Here is a 21110-nt window from a genome sequence, read left to right as displayed (position 1 = left end):
ATACAGATAAAAAAAATTAGTATAACAATTTCTTTTCTATTTGAACATTTACTTGCAATCTTTGAGCTATCTAATATTTGTCATTTGCTTTGTAAGCAAAATCATATAAAATATTTCACATAAAACAGACTAACTTAGGAGAAAGTCAAGTGGTGATGTAAGTAACTTTATCACTGAAGCATTGTACTCTTTTCCCCAAAATAGTACATCCATAAGACTGGTGAAAATGCATCTTGCTTTTAAATCCTTTTATTTATATTTGATCCAACAAATATAAATATTTGGACAAACCCATTAAAACCTTGGCCAACATTCAAGTCATGATGGATGAGATTTCAACCTTTCAAACAGGGTGCTGGTGTAAAATGCTAATATTGGCCATAGACAAAGGAAAAGAAGAGGAGGAGGGTGTGTTATGAGGCAATGAGAGCGTAGGAAAGACAGAAGTCTGGGGGTTAAAGTTGGCAGTATAAATATATTGTGGTAGATATATTGTTTATGCAGGAGACCAGATGGAAGGAAAGCAAGGCCAGGAGTATTGGAGGTGGATTCAAGCTGCTCTACCATGGTGTAGATAGAAAGAGGAGTGGAGTAGGGGTAAGGAAGAGTATGTGAACAGTGTTGTGGAGGTGAAAAGTGTCAGGCAGGAACATGAGTCCGAAGCTGGAAATCGAATGGTCGATGTTGAATGTTGTCAGTGCGCATGCAACACAGGCTGGATGTCAATTAGAAAAGAAAGACAAATTCTGGGGTAAGTTGAGTAAGTTAGATGAAGCAATAATGTCACCGGGGGGGGGGGGGGGGGGGCATTATTGTGATTGGTGCAAAATTCTATGGACATGTAGACAAAGGGAACAGAGGTATTTAGTGGGTAAGGTGTTAGAGAAATGCAGAGGGACGGATAATAGTACATTCTGCGAAAAGGATGAAAATGTCTGTACTAAACATGTACTTTAAGAAGAGGGAAGAACACAGGGTGACATAAGAGATGAGGAAGGTGCACACAGAGGGTCCACATCTTATGCAAAATGTGCAATCTGAAAGATATAGGAGACTGAAAGGTGGTGTCAGAGGAGAATGTCGCTAAACAGCATCAGATGGTTGTCTATAGGATGCCTTTGTACATTAAGAAGAGGAAGCGAGTGAAGGCAGAGGCAAGGAGTAAGTGAAAGAAGTTGAAGAAAGAAGAATGTTGCACAGAGTTCAGGAAGAAGTTGAGGCATGCTCTGGGTGGAAGGAAAGAGTTACCTGATGACTGGGAAAGTACAGCTTTAGTGCTGACACTGGTGTTTGGTGTATCCTCTGGACACAACTGGGTAAAGCAGACCTGGTGGTGAAATGATGAAGTACAAGAAACTATTGAAATGAAGAGGTTAGTAAAGAAGGAGTGACATATTTAGGAGATGAAAAAAATAGACAGGAAGGCTAGGAATACAGCAACGAGAGAGGTGGCAAAGAAAAAGGATTGTAGTGTGTTGTAAGTGACGCTAGAAATTAAGGAAGGAGAAAAGGACTTTTGCTGATTGGCTAAACAGAGAAATTGAAATGGAAAGTATATGCTGCAGGTTAGAGTGGTTAACCATAGAAATGAAAATGTGCTAACAATAGAAGAGAGTGTGTTAAGATGATGGAAGGAGCACTTTGAGGTGCTGATAATGCCAGAAAATGAGGACGATAGGAAAACAGATGGAGAAAAGTTAGTGAATCACAAAGAGTGGAGGATTAATAAGGAGGAAGTGAGGGCAGCAATGAAGAGGATGAAGAGTGCAAACCCAGTTTATCCAGATGACACACCTGTGAAGGCATAGAGATGTCTAGGAGAGACGTGTTCCAGGAGGTTGTGCTAAACAGTCTTTTGGTTCAAACTGTTTAATGTAATGTTGTAGAGTGACAGGAAACCTGAGGAATGGAGAAGAATCAAAATACTTTATTAAGCTGAGGGGAAATTATTTGGTCACTGTCACTCCAAGACAGTAAGAACAGTAACTTACTAAACTGAATTAAATAATACAAAATATTATAAAGTTACAAATCTAACAAAAAAGTATTCAAGTCTGTCACTCATGCCACACTACAAAAAAGTCTTACAGTGATGCACTGTGTCTTCAAGCAGTATTATCTTCAAGTAGAGTTTTGAACTGCTATGCAACATTAATAAATTACTATTATCATTATTATTGTTGTTATTGCAAAATGCTGTCAACTGATATCAATTGTTTTCATAATCGTGTACTATTACTTAGATGACTTGGTGCTGTTGTTTAGGATATTTTGTTATTATATTCTTATTATATATTTGTATAAACATATGTATTTTACTCATTAAATTAGTGCATTTTCACTTATGTTCTTTTGATTTGATTTTTTTATAAATCAATAAATAAAAGTATTTACATTCAGTGTAAAAACACAAATTATAGTAAACTAAAGAACATGAGTCTTTAAGTATTCGCGTTGCACATAAGGAGTCTTTACGGGGTTGACTTTGGCAAGTTTACATAGACTTAAGGGACTTCTTCCAATAACAAATGAGAAAACGAAAAGTTGCCTTTCACTTCCTTTTCAGTGTGTGTCACGTATCCTCGGAGGTTTGGCCCTCGCAGGTACCCGTGCAGTAAGCCCGTACGTGGCAGTCTGAGAGCAGCACAGAGTAGCCGAGCTTGTTGCGGCTCCTCTCCTGCAACAGTCCACTCACACAAACTGGATATACAGTAGCGAGGAAATTTTTTATACCGTCAGATTTATTTTTACGCTTTCCACACAACCACTGAAACATGTTTACCTTGTCGGAGCTAGTTGTCTTGCTGGCCGTCCTGTCGGCCACTGCTTCTGGTTACTTCGTTAGCATAGACGCCCATGCCGAGGAGTGCTTCTACGAGCGGGTCAACTCCGGCACCAAGATGGGCCTCATGTTTGAAGTGGCCGAAGGAGGCTTCCTGGACATCGACGTCGAGGTGAGATGTTTCATTCGGATAGCAAAAGAGTCACCTAACGCGAGGCAGGATGTACTTGTAAATCATAAAATGCAATGCAACACAAGGCCTGTGCTAATGCTAGCTATTAGCCGGTACCGTTTGGTAAAACTAGTTGGGTGCAAAGCAGGTGTAAAGGATTTAACATACAGTTGAATGGAAAACGTTAGAATTTACATCTTACAGAGTTGCTTTTTTTAGTTTCCCGCTAAGAGCTGCTCCATAATGATGATTAAATTACCCATTATGATATAGGAAGTGCAGCATTAGCATTGTTTCTAAGTTGCTAATTATGTAGCTAATACGATTATTGATTATTGAATAGTTAATGCGCTGTAGACGTTGTAGGATTTGTTTATTTTCGCTAGTTTTAAGCAGAAAATCTAGCTATTTCTGCAGTCTGACTTAGTTTCTGCCATATGTTTCCTAAAGCACATCATGCCCGTCATGTTATTCTCCAGTCATGCAGCAATGTCAGTTATTCAGAAATTCTTCTATCTCCAGATAACAGGACCTGACGGTAAGCAAATTTACAAAGGGGACAGAGAGTCCAGTGGGAAATACTCGGTGGCAGCGCACATGGATGGAACCTACAAGTTCTGCTTCAGCAACAAGATGTCAACCATGACACCCAAGATTGTCATGTTCACCATTGATATCGGAGAGGCTCCCAAAGGCCAGGATATGGAGACAGAAGGTACACAGTGGGGATTTATGTAGTTTAACCGCAACTCTTTTTATTCCCGTTGCTTTTAAAATGATTGTTCCTTTTATTAATTTCTTATTTTTTGACTTTATTATGTGGATTCACTGTTTCCCTCTTCGTAGGTGGTGACAGCTGGGATGGTAGGGCACAGCAGGCTTTGACTAAACTACTGTTGTGAAATAAATTTTTGAGCTTGTGATGCACTGCAGTCTTCTCTAACCAGAGTTGCTTCTGTAGTAAAAACTAATTAAGCATACATAAGACAGACGTGGTGATGTTTGCGAATGATTTGACTTGTTGCACATGTTGAGAACATGTATGAAGTATAAATGTCTCTGATAATGGGACAGCACTGGCAGATACATGCATCACAGGTGTGAAAAGGATATGCACATCTTGCATGTTTTTGTTGTTGTTTGTTTTTGGGGTTTTCTTTTTCAAATGGGGGTAGCAGGGTTCCTTACCACTGTGTTGTGACTCATCACTGACAAGTCACTTTTCTCTTGTTTCAGCCCACCAAAACAAGCTGGAGGAGATGATCAACGAGCTGGCAGTTGCCATGACAGCCGTGAAGCACGAGCAGGAGTACATGGAGGTCCGTGAGAGGATACACAGAGCAAGTAAGAGCTTTTACATTAAGTCCAATAACCATTGTAATCATAAGTGTAAATAAATCTTTATAATTGTTCTCCTCTTCTTCTCCATCCAGTCAATGACAACACAAACAGCAGAGTGGTCCTGTGGTCATTCTTTGAAGCTCTGGTTCTGGTGGCAATGACACTCGGACAGATTTACTACCTGAAGCGATTTTTCGAAGTGCGGCGAGTGGTGTAGTGCTATTCAAATGATACTCCTCTGTGTCCTCCACTGTACTTTTTTGTTTTGTTTTGTTTTTCCCCTCCAACACCAAGACAGTTATTTACACTGTGGAAATGAGAGTGGCAGTTTTGAGTAAAGCCTACATGTGATTGGATCTCAGAGGTTTTGTTCTCTTGTTATCTGTTTGGTTTCTTCTTTATAAATATAATTTATGTTTGGAACGAATGGCCAAAAGATTGTGGGATAAATTTCAGTTTATTAGTTTTTCTTTTTAACAGATCTGTTTAATTACAGTTAGTACAGCTGTTTCCTGTGCAAATGACTGTAAGGCTCAGTGTCCGCAGTCAAATGAAAGACTTAAAATTGCACATGAATGGACAGGTATGTGTGGCGTCAGAGTGGAATGTTGCCTATATTAAGTTTGAAATGGGAACCGTTTTGAAATGATAAAAATGGCACATCTGAAAACATCATTGCATTAGTTTAGTGTCTGAGATAGGAAAAGTTTGATTTCAGGTGTCAAAGCCAAGTCAGACTGGCAGATACTGCCAATGTGTTAATTCTCAAAAACCACAAATTGCACTCCCGATGAACTTGTCTAGCTATCTGAAAAAATGTACATTGCAGCTGGTCTTTAAGGGAAACTATACAGGTTCTAACACTGTCTATTGATTCATAGCGATTTGTGGCACAGGTGGGTGGACATCTTTTCCAGGGGAAATTGTGTGGCTCACTCCCCACATAGTTCAGAAATAGAATTCGACAGGGAAGTCTTTTGTGTTGCCATAAACTAACATTTATGATTTTCAAACTCTTGGATTTTAAAAAGTTTGGCCTGGCTGTAAGATCATAAAAAGCAGAGGCAGGGTTGAATTTTAACTGAAATATTTGGGGTGCCTCTCAAAGTATAGAGGAATACTGAAATCCATGTTACATGTTGATTTGGGTGGGTTGGGTAGGTAGGGGGTTTAAACACTTGACTGCTGTGTTCTTTAGTTGCTTCTATAGTTATTTTTGTTAGGGTTGGGGATTTTAAATTATATGTATAAAATTTGAACTGTTAATTTGCCCGCCCCCCCCCCCTCCCCTTGAGCATTGCTTGTGACAGCTGTTTGGATGAGGTCTTTCTTCCAAGTATATACGTCCAAGGCAGTAGATGTTTCCATTTAGCCACACCATGGTACATGCACTAGATATGCTCCAGATTTGTATTTCAAAGAATTTATGGTGAGCTCGGGCAGGAAAGTTGCTCTGTACACAGTCTCTCCTTTTTGTGAGTGCAACGAAATCAGCTAAATGGATCTTTACAAATGTAGAAGTGTGGTCTGTAAAAAAAAAATGCCCCAGGTTTCATAATAAAGCCAAAATTCTGTACAATTATTTTTGATGTCTTTATAAATGGGTGTGATGTTTCATTATGATTAGAGAGAAGGGACTTGTCAACAGGTGTAATTGCACCATTACATTAAAATATTCCTTGGAACACAGCTGCTCCTATATTTTTTCAAGATTTTAAGAGGTTTATTATCCCAGAACATAAGGACTAGTGAGGCAACACTGTATCAACTTAACTTAAAATGAGTAATACAAATTAGGCAATCCAATCTAAATTTAGAGGAAAAAATGCATATAAATAATTCACATTAATATCCAATGGGTTTTACATGAGAATTATACTTACGCGTAAGCTCTACATCATAACTTGCACCATAACCAGAGCCTCTTTATAGCAGTATGTCCTAGCCTTCTACATAACTTGATATGCACTTCCTGAGAAATGTAACCACACGTCGGGTGGACACATACCACAAGGACTTGGAATGGCATGGAAGGTTGCAGTGTAGGCATTAAAGGAATTTCCTGTTAGGATGTAAATTTCCTTTACAAGCTTTAAGCTTTAGAGTGCAAGAGAGGGCTGGTATGAATATAAATATAAACTTTAGGAATTACAGTATATAAGAAATTGTCATGTGTAATGTATTATGATGTGTCCCTGATGTGTGGATATATGATTGGTGCTATGATGCTGCACATCCTCCTTTCTGCTTCATTAATGAGCAGGGTGAGAAGATTCCTGCATCTGCTAGCATTGATGTCTTTAGTGAATAGAAGGCTGCTGCCAATGACCTTCTGTGTGGTACTTGGTCAGTGCATTGCCTTTCTGTCTGCACCTGAGCCATGATGAAAATGCTACAATACAGAGGTCAGCCTGCTCAAGTATCCTAGGTAAGTAAAGATAGTTTTCCAGATGACAACGTATTTTATTTGAATCCCCATTTACTTGAAACTGGTGATAACCTCTACAGCAGCTCCTCCAAAGTAGAGGGGCAGGAACTCAGTCCTGTTTATTTTGTCCATGACAATCCACTCAAAGCACTTCATAACTATAGGAGTTATTAGGTGATGGTCATTCAGGCATGAATGCTGCTGAGGTCTTTGGAACAGGACTGATGGTAGCAGATTTAAATTGTGTTATCTTAGCTTGAAAGAATAAGATGTCAGTCTGTGGCTCTGAGAGCACCTCTGCGGCCAGAAAACAGGAGAATCTCTGGCAGAAGAAACTAAAGCAACTGTGTCCAGAGAGGAAGCCAGAAAAGCTTTAGTTTTCTAAAGTGTTTCCACATGAACTGTTTAGAGAAAAAAGTACTTTAACAAAAGTACCAATAATATAATATGAAAACACCTGACTGCTGCCAAGCTGCTGCTGCAGATGTTTAAGATGAAACTCCATTTAAGTACTTTATTGTCCACTAATGGATCCTACTCAGATGTCTGTGGTGGCTGTCCTGTGAGGAACACAACAGCTTTCCCATCAGAAACACTACATATTGATTTTTTTTAAGTATATTTAAAAGCAGATGAATTAAAAAGATTGAGGACTGTGACATAGTTAACTGTATGCATCTACAGGAGGATAAAAATGAATGATAAATTTATGTAATGTAAAAATGTACATTTGGTGAACCAGGTGATTTTCCAGAGATGTTAAAAGTGCTGGTGGAGTATGCATCTTGCAGCCTTCACTTTGGTACGTTTTTATAGATATCTGTTTTTAGATTTTGTTAGCTCTCGCTTGCCATGGCAAAACACCACTATTGCAGGGTGCCCAGAATCTGTGGCAAAACAATCCTAAATCATAATGACAATTGCATTGTTCAGGAGAACGACCAGCAACTGCAGGAAGGTTTTATTTATCTTGTGTACAGTCACTGGGAACCATGCAGTTTGGAGAGCTTCTGTTCCCACCCGGCGTGTAAACAGCAGCGGACCCGGAAACAGGAGCAGCGTGGAGTGCGACTGTAGCAGACCCACTGTGAACGACTTTAGTTTCGAGCTCTGCTGAATGTTTGGTTTCCAGCATGGATAATACAACAGACGGGACGTGGGACAGATTACCAGTTAAACTCAACGAGAAGATTTTGCAAACGCTCGATGAACTGAAATTCACACACATGACACCTGTACAGGTCAGTGAACACTTTCAGCCCGTGGCTCACACCTCTCCTCAGTAAACACTAAATCTGATCTGTTGGAATTTTCCCTTCTAGTCTGCCTGTATCCCGCTGTTCATGAGTAACAAGGATGTGGCTGCCGAGGCGGTAAGTGCGCCATTTAACCATTAAAAATAAAGATCACTGAATTTTATTATTGCAGATGTTTCAGAGTTATGGTAAACATCCTCCCATCCACCCGCACATCCAGCCAGCCAGCCAGCCATTCAGTGTCACGGGTGTCTGGATCCTCTCCCAGCTGTCCCAGGGCTGCAGACAGGGCACACACTGGACAGGTCGCCAGTGTGTTCCCGGGCTGACAAACGTGGTGACCATCCATGTGCACAGTATACATTATACCGATTAACCACCACTGCAAGTACTGACATTTGAATTTAACTGGACAGGAAAAATTGTCTTGACAGGGTCATTCCATATAAAATCCACCCAATCTGGAAAAGTGGACCCCCAGACATATCCGCTGGTTGTTGTATTTTCAATGTATGTTATAATAAATCATGCTATTTTACCTTAAGAATGTGAACTTTTTCAAAAACCTCATTTATCATCAATAATTTTAAATATGGGTTTTTGATGCTGCCTGAAAGTAAACGCAGAAATAAGCTTCCGGAATCTCAGAGCTGATGTAACCACCTCAACCTGACACCCCCGTCTGCTGCAAGGTTATCTGCTCAGCACACGTGTAGAGAGTGGTTGTCCTGTGAGTTATCGCAGCAGCCTCTTGTAGCTCACTGAGTGTCATTTGATTGCAGGTGACTGGGAGTGGAAAGACGCTGGCTTTTGTCATTCCTATTATAGAACTCCTCCTGAAGCGGGAAGAGAAGCTAAAGAAGATGCAGGTAAGATTGAAAGCGAAGCAAAGATGGCATTTAACCCCAGTTTAAAAAAAAAAAAAAATAGGATGACTAGCAGTGTTTGAAGTAATTAAAATGAGCTTTTGTTCTTTTTTGTGATATTGTTATAGAGTTTAATACCTCCTTGATCCTGAACAGCTGAACTCTGAGTTATGATAGTTCTTGATATTTTACAGATAATCTGTGAAATATACAAAGCCTCAACAATATGATTTGGACACTTTGTTAAGCCCCAAATAATGTCTTTTGCAGGTTGGTGCCCTTGTGATCACTCCCACAAGAGAACTGGCCGTACAGATCAGTGAAGTGATGGAGCAGTTTATTGAGAAGTTTCCACAGTTCAAGTAAGTAGAAGATACAGTGTGAAAGGGGTGTTGTATATAATACAAACCCCTTAGTTAATAAGATGAAAAATTCTTAAAGCCTATTTAAATGAAGTGTAATGGTTAAAAAAAAAGTGTGAAAGTGAACATGTTTGGTTGCACTCCATATGTCAGAAAGAGCAAATAGTGGATGGAAATTTGTGATGTGCTCGTATGGTGAAAAAATCTGCCTTTAAGAGTGTGGTTAGAAAAGTCCGAAGTTGGTGAGGGTGGCCTCTGCCTCTACAGCTATCCTTGGATAAAACTGGAAACTATTCTAATGGCCGTTAATTCATTATTGATATATACTGAGGTGTCAGAGGTTGTCAAATGTCGTCATCATCATAATCTAAGAATGAAAGTGTTTTAGATTAATGTCGAAATTATCCCAGTATATAATACTGGCTTTAATAAATACCTGGCATTATATAGCAGACAGGAAAAGACCATGGCGATGTGCCCATTTACATATGTGACACAGTTACTGTGGTACTGTCACAGTTACTGAAAGAAATATAAAACTGATGAATGTGTGCAGACAGAGGATATACAATGTGTAATAGGTAAAGTTGCCACTCTGCTCCTTAAACAAATAGCAGTGCATCACTGATCATGTTATTAATGTGAACCTATGTCACCCACAAAATACAAGTAAAACCCCTTGAAAAACATAATTATTATTTTAACTGAACTGTGACTGAAATAGTAACCGGTTGTATAAACCTCTACTTCATTAATGATCAGAGAAGTCTTTCATGTTTTCCCACTTGGTGTTTTTCAGGCAGATTTTACTTATCGGTGGCAGTAACCCAGCAGAGGATGTGGAGAAGTTCAAGGATAAAGGGTATGCGATGATCTGAGGGCCTTTCCACTAACACACGACTAGCAGAGTTTTTCAGCTGGACTGAAATATATCCATTATAAGCACAATGATCCACAATCTTGTTCTGTTAAGAAGTAAAAATTGGGCTGTGTTAATGAAATTAGTTTTTCTGAATGGCTCTTCATATCAATGGACCCAGGAGTATTATATCAAAAACTCCTGTGCTATCCATCACAGAATCATATTAAAAACATCCAAACCGCTTGAATTTGTGCATCTGTGTCTCAGAGCAAACATTGTGATTGCGACACCGGGACGCCTCGAAGATATGTTCAGGAGAAAGTCTGATGGTCTGGACTTGGCCAGCTCAGTTAAAAGCCTGGATGTGCTGGTTCTAGATGAGGCCGACAGGCTGCTTGACATGGGATTTGAGGCCAGGTATGGAAAAACTCTTAACATTTATTGTTTTCAATGCCAGAAGAAATTATCCTGAGGCCTATAGCACCTCTTCAGAAAGCTACTCAAATGCATATGAAACATGGAGCCCACAAAATGAATAGAATTTCACTTGATGGATAGAATTTCACTTGCCAAAATAGTCAAAAGGACTTTGCTTTTTAATGCTTTAAAGTTGGACATTTTAACATGTGAGTCTATGGGAATTGACTCAGTTTTGAAAAAAGGTCTAGTGACTGTTAGAGGAACTGCAGTTTTTTGTGCGTCACTGCTGGTGAAGTCTAATGTTAAAGCACAGAGCACGACAATAAGAACTATCCAAATACTTTGTGTGTTTGAATTTTGTAGTGCGTTTTAACTCGTTATGGGTAATAGTCTGTATTTGTGTATCCAGTCTAAACACCATCTTAGGTTACCTGCCTAAGCAGAGACGTACAGGCTTGTTTTCAGCCACTCAGACCCAGGAGCTGGAGAAGCTGGTGAGGGCTGGCCTCCGCAACCCCGTACGGATCACCGTCAAAGAGAAAGGCCTGGCCCCTGCTGCCACCGCCCAGAAAACCCCTTCCAGGCTGTCCAACTACTACACTGTGAGACAATTATTTATTCATTAATGTAGAAAAGTGTAGCAATGACACAAAAAAAATCTCATGCTTTTATTTCAGATTTGTAGAGCAGAGGACAAGTTCAACAACCTGGTGGCTTTCCTGAGGCAGCACAAGCATGAGAAGCTTCTGGTCTTCTTTAGGTAAGTTAAAGCGGTACACAAAAAAACTTGGTAGCTTTCAACTTTGCTCGTGTGTTGTGTGAACCACTGGACTGCAAACTCATTGTCATGACAACAGTTTCTTTTATTGGAAAATGTTTTTCTCCGTGACATGTCCGATTAGGTCTGTTATGACACGATTCCTTGTCATCTCGTCTTCAGTACCTGTGCTTGTGTGGAGTATTACGGTCGAGCTCTAGAGACGTTGGTCAAAAAGGTCACCATCCACTGCATCCACGGCAAGATGAAACATAAACGCAACAGTATCTTTGCTGACTTTCGGAAACTAAAAAGGTAAAATTCAGTTTGTGTGTACAGATACAGAAAATATGGCTGTTTTGGGGGGGTGGGATTTGTACATCATTTTTTTGCTTGTGTGTCATGCAGTGGGATCTTGGTGTGCACGGACGTGATGGCCAGAGGCATCGATATCCCTGATGTTAACTGGGTGCTGCAGTATGATCCTCCCAGCAGTGCCAGGTGAGTCAGTACTAACTACATAACTGGATCTTTTGGTCACTGTATGCACCTCTTGTTTTTGCATTTTATTTATTTATTTGGTCTGACTCAGTGCCTTTGTACATCGATGTGGGCGAACAGCAAGAATCGGTAATTATGGCAATGCTCTCGTCTTCCTGCTTCCAATGGAGGAAACCTATGTTAACTTCCTGTCCATCAATCAGAAGGTGAGTTCAGCAGAAACTGAAAGTGATCAGTAACTTTTCACACCACCTCTCTGCTCTGGTTGCTCCTAACTGAGAGTCTGTGCTAGTTCAGCATACTTGAGACCTCTTTACTTGTATGGTTCACTTACTGGGGTGGCTGTAGCTCAGGTGGCAGAGCAGGTCATCCACTAATCAGAAGGTCGGTGGTTCGATCCCAGGCTGCATCCTGGCTGCATGGCAAATATCCTTGGGCAAGATACTAACCCCGTGTTTGCCTACTGGTGGTGGTCAGAGGGCCCGGTGGCGCCAGTGTCCGGCAGCCTCGCCTCTGTCAGTGCGCCCCAGGGCAGCTGTGGCTACAATGTAGCTTGCCATCGCCAGTGTGTGAATGTGTGTGTGAATGGGTGAATGACTGAATGTAGTGTGAAGCGCTTTGGGGTCCTTACGGACTAGAAAAGCGCTATACAAATGCAGGCCATTTACCATTTACTCAGAACATCAGCAGTCGGGTTAGGTGATCACATGATCATGAGGACTATGGAAGTAAACAACCTCAGTATCACAGCTCCTTCATTGGATTACTGTTGCATATTTGTAATTTGTTCAGTTGTAAAAAGCAATGTGTTTTTTAAATGAAGGTCTTTAACCAACATTTAAGAAAATGTAAGCCCCCTTTCACCTGCATGCTCAGTAGTGTTAAATGATCTGTAGGCAAGTAATGTCCCACACCTTTAAAAATCCAACCCAAGTACAAGGTTTAAGTTTACTAGGATTATATTTATATGAAAGCTCAGAATTATTTTAAAATTGCTTGCAACCAAAAAGGAGAAAAACAGAAATAAATTTGCTGTTGATAATATTTACCACAGGATTTCTAAAAGTACACATTTTTGCATGTTTTGGTTTCTGTCAGCTTGTCCTTCACAATATATTCAACTGTAGTCACGCTTACTTTTTTAAAAAAAATTTCAAGTAATAATTTCCATCAAATTGCAAAGGAAATTCTTGGAAATATTTTCCATTCACAGCTAAATTCTTCAGAAAATTATAAGGTGCACAATATGGAACCTGCAAAATCTCATCTTGTTCATCTACTCCCCAGTGTCCACTCCAGAGGATGTCCCCAATAAAAGACGTGGTGGATGTTCTGCCAAAAGTGAAGGCCATGGCTCTGGAGGACCGGGCCATGTTCGAAAGAGGGATGAAAGCATTTGTCTCATACGTCCAGGCCTACGCCAAACATGAATGTAGCCTCATCTTCAGGACCAAAGGTTAAAAAAAACAAAACAGCAAGCACATGTGTAGAGCATCCTAAATATTATTCAAATACAAATTTGTTGTATCCACAAACAGACAAATGTAATGTGTCACATTTTCGATGTCTAGATCTGGATTTTGGCTGCTTGGCACATGGCTTTGCACTTCTTCGCCTGCCCAGGATGCCTGAACTGAGGGACAAAAAGTTTCCTGATTTCATTGAGACGACAGTGGACACAGACACCATCCGTTACAAAGACAAGAACAGGGAGAAGCAGAGACAGAAAGCACTGGCTGAGCTCAAAGATAAGACTCCCTTTCCTAAAAAGAACTTTATAAAGAATAAGGCCTGGTCTAAACAGAAGGGCAAGAAGGAACGCAGGCAAAAGATGGCAGCCAAGAGAAAGCACAACGAGGTATTTCCGTTCATTCATCATTAATGTTTAATTAAAGACATCTGATGACTACAGTTTTAACTTTTGTGTTTTTGCAGGATTCTGATGTGGATGATGAAGACCTGAAAGAGCTTTTAGATGACACTCGTCTCCTCAAGAAACTAAAGAAAGGCCAAATCAGTGAGGAGGACTTTGAGCAACAGATAACAAGTGGAGCAAAGTCGAAACACAAAACAGAAGAACCGTAACAGTTTGGAAGAAGACAATGGACAATATAACAGCTATTCAGATGTATCCACCGGAGTTGAATTAAATCTCTGACACACATTTAGTTTTTGTTGGTAGTTTTTATTGGAGAATTGTGAAGCAGTTATAAATAAAGTTTGATGAGTTCATCGCTGACTGCAGATGGGGTAAGGACTCCCAGGTCAGTGAAGAGGAGGGTGATGAGGGAGGGAGGTGTGTAATCAATAATTGGATGTTCTTCTGACAGGTTCTTTGCAGTCTTCAAGGTGTCTGCTTTGTACTGTTGAGCCCCAAAATAGATATGTAAGGAAAGCTTCTGAATATAAAATAAGGGGGAGAGAAAGAAAATCTGTACAGTTTTACCTTAAATTTATCTGGCACGTCCTGTTGGTTGAGCGGGTACAGACGTACGAATTTGAAACTCTCTGCCACAACGTAGAAGGGCTTGTTGTGTGCCTTGGAGCACAAAGCCATCTGATAAGTGCCGATCTGCAAGACAAAACACAAAAGTCTATTATTGTATCACAAGCTGTGTCACATTTATCACTTTTAGGGTGAACAGAGTGCAACCCGTGTCACAATTTTAAAATGTCCCATAAAGACAACACATGCGAGCAAACATTAAGTTACGGTTTTAAACAGACTGTATATCGCGGTCTCAAACTCATATATTGAGGTGAATAATTATAAGTCAATTTGGCACTTGAAGTTACTTTTTTGTTAGAGAGGATTTGTGTGTTGTTGAGTGCAATGTTAAGTTCTTTAAAAAGCAAAAAAATGATTTAATACAAAGGCAATATGAGCAGAAAGCACAAACAGGGCTGGCTGTGTTAGAGTTATTTGTTAAGAAAACTATTTTCACTAGCAGTCAAAAACTAATGTGTACACTTATGTCTGCATTTTTTTTGTTTAATACGAACAAAATTATAGCAGAACTGCTACCACGTGTGGTCAGAAAGAAAGTACCAATTAGTTTTTTGGTAGTTCACTGAAAGGCTTCAGTTAAGAGTGAGAAAAACATTTTTTTTTTGCCTTGTTATTCAATATTTGAAATTTAAAAACACAAACAAACAAAACACTACATTTTCAGAAATATCTGTGGGTGTTTTGTTGCTTGTTTGGGGTTTTTTTGTACTACTCAAACACTAAAGTGGCCCTCCAATGAGATGACAGTGCCAGCAGTGGCCCACTGCTCATTTCAGTTTGATACCCCTGCTCTATATTAAAGATGTAGCTGCCATGATATCACTGAGGCATCATTGGTTAGCGAAGCCCTGTTATGAAGCTGCAAACTAAACATTTCCATTGTCTCCATGTTGGTGTCTTAAAACAAGATATGAAAAGTGAGCAGAGCCACACAGTAAAGCATACCCTGCTTTATCGGGACATTGATGGAGACAATAATTTATAAAATGATCAGAATACAACACAGAGAACCCTGTGCTGTAACCTGACATGCACCACGTTACAAATGTAACTACAGATCACCTTCAACACACTTGGTTTATCATAAAGCGTCATTTATGGCTTGCCTAGACTACAAAATGTTGTGACGTATGGTTTGGAGTTGACGGCACTAATACAAAAACAAGTAAAGAAAAACAGGAGGCCAAGAGAGGCCCAAAGAAGAAGCAATAACCAGCATTTTAACACTGATTTGAATTTGATTCAATTGAAGAGCATCTGAGTTTTTACTGGAACACACCTTATTGATGATCCCACCACTCTCCACAACTCCCTCAGCACCAACGATGACTAGATCCACTTTTTCCAAGACGTATCTGTAAAGAATGACAGAAAATACAAAACTAATGCAAATGACATTGACAAGAGACATGACATTAAAATCAGACGTTATTAACATCTGTATCCACCCCACAGCTGCGTCCAGCACCACCGTTACTGGAACATTGAGTTTCCTCAGGGCTTCTGCCATGTGTTGCCTGAATAATTTTTAAAAAAAAAAGGACATTATTGAGCCTGTGTCCTTTCAGAGTAAGACTACAGTACAGTATATAGACTGCTCCCTCACCCAGCTGCATCAGGCTGTGATTCAGTCACATAGACAGAGAATCGTTTCTTCTCAGCTGCAGCTTTTTCCAGCACCCTGAGGACAACTCTGGAGTAGGAGTGAGTCAGGATTTTCTGAGAGAGACAGGGAGAAAAACAAAAATAAAAAAAAAATGCATCACTGAACCTTTTCCCTGTACAGAGCAAGAATTAGGTTGTGTTCCATACTTACAGCGCCATCTTTGATAAAGGTGTGACAGAGCTTGGCAACCTTGGTCCTTGACATGGAGATCTTCTCTAAAAATAGTTCTCCTCTCTCCTCCATCACCTTCTTACAGCGAGACAGGTCCTGAAAAGAATAAATGTTAGCATCTGCCTTGGATTAAGATAACGGGTCTGATCATGCAACCTCTTTAAATCTGGCCAATCTCTATAGCAGTTCCAGCAGGACTGCTATTTCTAAGTTCCTTCTAATGGTCTTTTTTTTTTTCTAAAATCTTGCATTTGTGCATCTACAATGTGTGCTAGAACTTCTTTGATTTGGATTCCTTTTTGGGAAGGAGAATGACATTTCAAAACTGCCAAGGACGACAAATAAAAGGCTCAATAAAACATGGTGGAAGCAGCATAACGGGAGGGGTCCCTAGTGAGCTTGGCTTCCAGTGTCCCTAGGTCACAAATTTTTATTAGTGATGTGAAAAACAGAGCTGAATCTATACTGAGGTATGCAGAGCTACAATTTCTGCTTACAGCAAAAAACAGCCACATCCAGCAAAGTCCCACAGTGACCCAAAACACACTCTAAAAGTAGCGCTGGAGTTTTTGATGGTCAGGAAATGGAATATCCTGAAGCTGTTGGTTCAATCACGTTATCTTAACCCGATCAAACTGTGTTTCACTCACTGAAGACAAAACAAAATACAGACCCATAAACAAACAGTAACTAAAGACAGATGCAGTAATGGCCTGGCAAATGTCATGAAGGAGGAAACACATTCTTTGGTGATGTCTGTAAGTTCCAGGCTTCAACCAGGCATCGACTGCAAAAAAGTATGAAAAATAGTCACAACTACTTTCATTTGTCAAATTGTGACACCTCCAAACCTAACAGTTTTTTCTTTACTTTGATTATATTTGTTCTCCTGTATGAACCACAATTTTGCTGTAGAATTGCAGTGTCTCTTTTAATAAAGTTCTTTCGAGAACAGTAGCACTTGCACAGCATCCATAAGGTCTGACTCGATAACGTACAACAGATCTGGTAGTGCTCTGATGATTTCACTCAAGTTATTCACGCTTAATCTTGTTCAATGTTTGAATGTCCAACGCCAAACTGTCTTCACTCACCTGGTGCTCCAGAGATGTGAGGCTTATGAAGCGCAAGAAGAGCTCCCCTCCCGAGGAGACAGCCACAGAGGAGTCCACTCCTGTAAGGCAGTCTGTGGCTGACGTCAGGCTCTCCCTCAGGCCCAGGATTGTTTCACCTGAAGGGGGAGAGACAGCTTTGTCATCCTAGTAGTTCCTTACAGTGCTCTTTGATTGATTGATTGATTGATTGATTGGTAATTTATTTCAACATGTGAACAATATACAAGTACATTTAGAAAAGAAATAAGAGAGAAAAAAATACTATACAAATTACATACAAAAATCTGTGAAATCTTTATTTCATTTATGGTAGAAAAATAATAATTCTTATTAAAACTGTACTTGACATGTGGGCTTCAGTAACTTTTTAAAGCACTCTAGATGCTGTTTTCAGATCTTGGCCCACATGATTATCGCAGAGAAACGACAAAAAACACTATTTACAAATTGAGAAAACACAAAAAGGCTAAATTTCACGTCTTCTTCTCCACATCCAAGCGAGAATAAGAAAAGCCGAGAGGTGTCTATATTAACACCAAGGGCTTAACACTAACCTTTATCTCTCTTTAGGAATTCAAGCAAAGTGCGGATAGCAGCAACAGCAGAGGCCATGTCCGGGTCTTTCTTCATCTGATCCCTGAAATACTCCACCAACTCTGTCCCAGAGATAGAGGCACAGAGATATCCAGTTAATATTTCTAACACAAAAAGCAGAAAATTATTTTTAAAATAGAGTAATTTACCTTCGTTGTTCATCCTGAAAGCAACAACAGCGCCTAAAAGATAACCACAGAAGATTTCTACAGGTTTCAGTCAGTGCGCTCTTTCTAACACATGCCAGAGCGGCTGACTCCGCTCACTGTCTCTTTCTTTCAAACGAAAATATTCACAGCGCTTGAAATATTGTTTTAAGTCAGCCCCACTCTGAATGGCAGCAAAACCCCGCTGAACTCTGTCTAAAAGTTGCTCCTGTCACTATTTCCAACTTACACACCATTAGCTCATCCTGCAGAAGGCAGGTTGACGTGTCGCAGAGTAATGACGTAGACAAAAACGTCTCCCAGACGCCGTGCCGTTCACGTGAAGTTGGAAATGTGACTTTAATTCGTTCATGTGTTTTTTTTTCTGTTTTCGTTTGTTTGTTTTTATAAACCACAAAATAACAGCAAAGATTGTAAAATAGTAACATAGTAATGCAGAATCTCCACAAAGTGAGTGAAATGACCATAAAGCAACAACAGAGAGATAGAATTGTCTATTAAAACCTCAAAGATATTCACTTACCTATAACGAGAGACAACCGGACCATACGAGAGTCAGAGACAAAACAACTGGTGAGGAACCATTTGAACTTTTTATTGGTGTCAGGTCCATCCATGTTAATGAACAGTACAGCACAGACATTTAATAAGTTGCTTATTCCATTCTGTAATGTAACTTAAAGGACATATAAGTGTTTCTTAGTGTGCTCTGGGCACAGTGGGTATAAAGAGGTACAAGAGCATAAAACAACGTTTATTATGAAATTATTATGAAATATGTCTTCATACCAGCAGTTATGATATAATGACATTTATAATAATGATGTACCTTAATTGAACTACACAGCAATATTACGGGCCATTTATGAAATTAAGTATACTGCTTACACAGGGTGAAGTGTCAACACATACTTTATTGTTCCATAATCCAGCTTCCAGTTAATCTCGATACCTTTCACAGCCACAAATATAGCTAAACTGGTCCCAAACCTTTAACCTGTACCACAGTATATGAACTAAAAATGTAAACACCAACGCACATAGCAAGAAAATACATATTTTAAAATGTTAATGAATTAAATTAAACTTGCTAATTAATGTCAATAATGATTTTTAGTGGGCTAACTTGATTCCAATAGCTTGTAAGCACATGAAGGAAAAGCCAAAGATTAAATGCTAAAAGTTAAAGAAGGAAGAATGTTATACAGAGTTCGTGGAGGAGCTGAAGTATGTGAAGGAAGAGACTATTAAAGAAAAAGTGGAATAGTCAGGGAAATGAAGAACACAGACAGGAGTACTGGGAGGCTAGGTGTATGGCAAAAAGAGATGTGTCAAAGGCAAAGGCTAAAAGCTCATTGTGAGGCTGGACACTAACAGCCTCACAATGAGCTAAGGATAAGGGAACTTGTGAGGATAAGGGAACTTGTGAGGATAAGGGAACTTGTGAGAGAGACTGAGCTGGAAAGGATGTGCAGCAGTGATTTGTCACATAGTAGGAAAGATGTGTTAACAAGTGATGAGAGTATGGTGAGAAGATAAAAAGGAGTACTTTGAGGAGCTGATGAATGAAAAAATAATAATAGAGAGGGCGATGGATGGGAAAATTATATCAGGAAGTCCAGAGGATTAGTAAGGAGGAAATGAGGACAGTGAGGACAGTGAAAAGGGAGTTTGTCCAGATTTAATTCCAGAAACAAACAATGCACATTTACTGACAGTGGGTATGACAGACAGTTTGCTGGGAAACATACAAAACATTTTTATACAAAATCTGAACAAGTTTAAAGTGTTTTAATTCCAGAAAATCTCAGGTTTTAAACATCTATCACAATGGGCAGTGCACAAGAGAGGTGACGAAAAGAGTGGCGACACAGTTGAAGATTCACCCCTGTTTGGTGTGATTAAGAGGGGCAGGATTAGAAATGAGAACATCAGAGGGACAGCTCAGGAGTTTGGAGACAAAGTTCAAGAGGAAAGCCTGGGGTGGTTTGGAAGTGTGTAAATAGGGCATAATGTATATATTAGACAAAGAACGTTAAATATGGAGCTGCCAGGCAGGAGTAATAGAGAAAGATCGCACAGAGTCGCACAGAAAGAAGACATGCTGAGGCCTGGTGTGACTGGAGAGGATGCCAGGGATAGGATGTGATAGAGGTAGCCTGTCTGAGTATTTTTATACACACTGCTATTATTTCTACACATACTAAACTACATACACTTCTAGAGATATTTGTTATGGTGTTGATGCACTTCTCACAATGACATTTTACAACTTATGAAAACAGTTTATGTTTCTTAGTCAGAACCTTAGGTCTGTCACTTTCCTGAATACTGTCCAGCACTGCATTAGTGTTTACAATCAAGTTATTTCAAATTGTTTTCAAATATGTAAAAATGAGCAAATACAGTCACACACTCTTGGTGTTAGCAGTGAAATTGTCCTTCGGGTGAAAGCACGTTCTAAGAAGAAGTTTAGTTGAAACACACAGAAATACATACAGTCCTTTGTCCTTTTGGCACGGGTAATTACATGCATATACTATACATATAGATCCAACGGCCACTTTATTAGTTGCATCTTACTAATCTCAGCTTGGACTGCCTTTTGTCTTCAGAACAGGCTTTAATTCTGTGTGTTATAGACTCAACAAAGTGCTGGAAACATTCATCAGCAATTTGAGTTTCCTGTTCTTAGCTGACAGGAGTTGCACCTGGTGTGGTCTTCTGCTGTCGTCAAGTCAAGTCAAGTCAGCTTTATTGTCACTTCAACCATATACAGTTAGTACACAGTACACAGTACACCTTTTTCCAGATGGCAGGAGTGTGAAGAGTGTGTGAGAGGGGTTGTTGATGTCATGATTAAGTGACATCAAAGACATGCAAAACAAATCCAAATAGACTCCACAGAGACACAATATAACTATAAAGAGATTTAAAATCTGTGACAGAAAGAGATGAAACCAAGGACAGAACAGAAGACACAAAATGACAACATGAGGCAAGCAGAAAAGAACACAAAGCTCCTGAGACATGCTCAAAATGACTGACGGATACAAAACAAGGCCAAAAGACACATAATGACTCCAAAGAAATGTCAGATGTTTGAAGGAGATGCACAGTGACAAATAGAGACATGGGACA

General features: G+C 39.7%; 3 protein-coding genes across 5 annotated transcripts; 2 read left to right on the top strand and 1 right to left on the bottom strand.

The window, feature by feature from the left end:
- The first annotated feature begins 2591 nt into the window (after nt 1-2591).
- tmed2 (transmembrane p24 trafficking protein 2) lies at nt 2592-5877 on the top strand. 2 transcript variants are annotated; one of them, XM_004566939.5, is made up of 5 exons: nt 2592-2954; nt 3477-3669; nt 3801-3818; nt 4191-4298; nt 4388-5877. In XM_004566939.5, the coding sequence occupies exons 1-5, from the start codon at nt 2775-2777 to the stop codon at nt 4510-4512; spliced, it is 624 nt and encodes a 207-aa protein (XP_004566996.1). In that variant the 5' UTR covers nt 2592-2774; the 3' UTR covers nt 4513-5877. The 2 variants fall into 2 exon arrangements, with proteins under 2 accessions (XP_004566996.1, XP_004566997.1); XM_004566940.3 differs by lacking the exon at nt 3801-3818 and having other exon boundaries at nt 2596-2954.
- A 1843-nt stretch (nt 5878-7720) lies between these two features.
- On the top strand, nt 7721-13911 carry ddx55 (DEAD (Asp-Glu-Ala-Asp) box polypeptide 55). The gene is made up of 14 exons (XM_004566936.4): nt 7721-7964; nt 8046-8096; nt 8762-8848; nt 9116-9207; nt 10007-10069; nt 10337-10486; nt 10899-11091; nt 11167-11249; nt 11430-11561; nt 11655-11747; nt 11839-11953; nt 13035-13203; nt 13319-13605; nt 13683-13911. The coding sequence occupies exons 1-14, from the start codon at nt 7857-7859 to the stop codon at nt 13830-13832; spliced, it is 1773 nt and encodes a 590-aa protein (XP_004566993.1). The 5' UTR covers nt 7721-7856; the 3' UTR covers nt 13833-13911.
- On the bottom strand, nt 13912-18601 carry eif2b1 (eukaryotic translation initiation factor 2B, subunit 1 alpha). 2 transcript variants are annotated; one of them, XM_076886752.1, is made up of 10 exons: nt 18493-18601; nt 17952-17984; nt 17763-17864; nt 17188-17324; nt 16073-16189; nt 15863-15975; nt 15705-15773; nt 15536-15611; nt 14194-14319; nt 13912-14110 (listed from the first exon to the last, which is right to left on the bottom strand). In XM_076886752.1, the coding sequence occupies exons 1-10, from the start codon at nt 18584-18586 to the stop codon at nt 13955-13957; spliced, it is 1023 nt and encodes a 340-aa protein (XP_076742867.1). In that variant the 5' UTR covers nt 18587-18601; the 3' UTR covers nt 13912-13954. The 2 variants fall into 2 exon arrangements, with proteins under 2 accessions (XP_076742867.1, XP_076742868.1); XM_076886753.1 differs by lacking the exon at nt 18493-18601 and adding an exon at nt 18203-18277.
- Between the last annotated feature and the right edge of the window lie 2509 nt (nt 18602-21110).

Source organism: Maylandia zebra, linkage group LG7, assembly GCF_041146795.1.
Source record: "Maylandia zebra isolate NMK-2024a linkage group LG7, Mzebra_GT3a, whole genome shotgun sequence".
Lineage (NCBI taxonomy): Eukaryota > Metazoa > Chordata > Actinopteri > Cichliformes > Cichlidae > Maylandia > Maylandia zebra.
Note: the sequence above shows the minus strand (reverse complement) of the source record. Positions and strands in the feature narration are given on the sequence as shown.

Excerpts from the sequence above, each read along its gene's own strand:
- tmed2 (XM_004566939.5), top strand. The coding sequence starts at position 2,775 with ATGTTTACCTTGTCGGAGCTAGTTGTCTTGCTGGCCGTCCTGTCGGCC. Across the intron at positions 2,955-3,476 it reads TCCTGGACATCGACGTCGAG|ATAACAGGACCTGACGGTAA; the intron begins GTGAGATGTTTC and ends TTCTATCTCCAG. Across the intron at positions 4,299-4,387 it reads TGAGAGGATACACAGAGCAA|TCAATGACAACACAAACAGC; the intron begins GTAAGAGCTTTT and ends TTCTCCATCCAG.
- ddx55 (XM_004566936.4), top strand. The coding sequence starts at position 7,857 with ATGGATAATACAACAGACGGGACGTGGGACAGATTACCAGTTAAACTC. Across the intron at positions 8,849-9,115 it reads AGAAGCTAAAGAAGATGCAG|GTTGGTGCCCTTGTGATCAC; the intron begins GTAAGATTGAAA and ends TGTCTTTTGCAG. Across the intron at positions 9,208-10,006 it reads GAGAAGTTTCCACAGTTCAA|GCAGATTTTACTTATCGGTG; the intron begins GTAAGTAGAAGA and ends GGTGTTTTTCAG.
- eif2b1 (XM_076886752.1), bottom strand. The coding sequence starts at position 18,586 with ATGGATGGACCTGACACCAATAAAAAGTTCAAATGGTTCCTCACCAGT. Across the intron at positions 16,190-17,187 it reads TCACATCTCTGGAGCACCAG|GACCTGTCTCGCTGTAAGAA; the intron begins GTGAGTGAAGAC and ends TATTCTTTTCAG. Across the intron at positions 15,774-15,862 it reads TCACAGCCTGATGCAGCTGG|GCAACACATGGCAGAAGCCC; the intron begins GTGAGGGAGCAG and ends AAAATTATTCAG.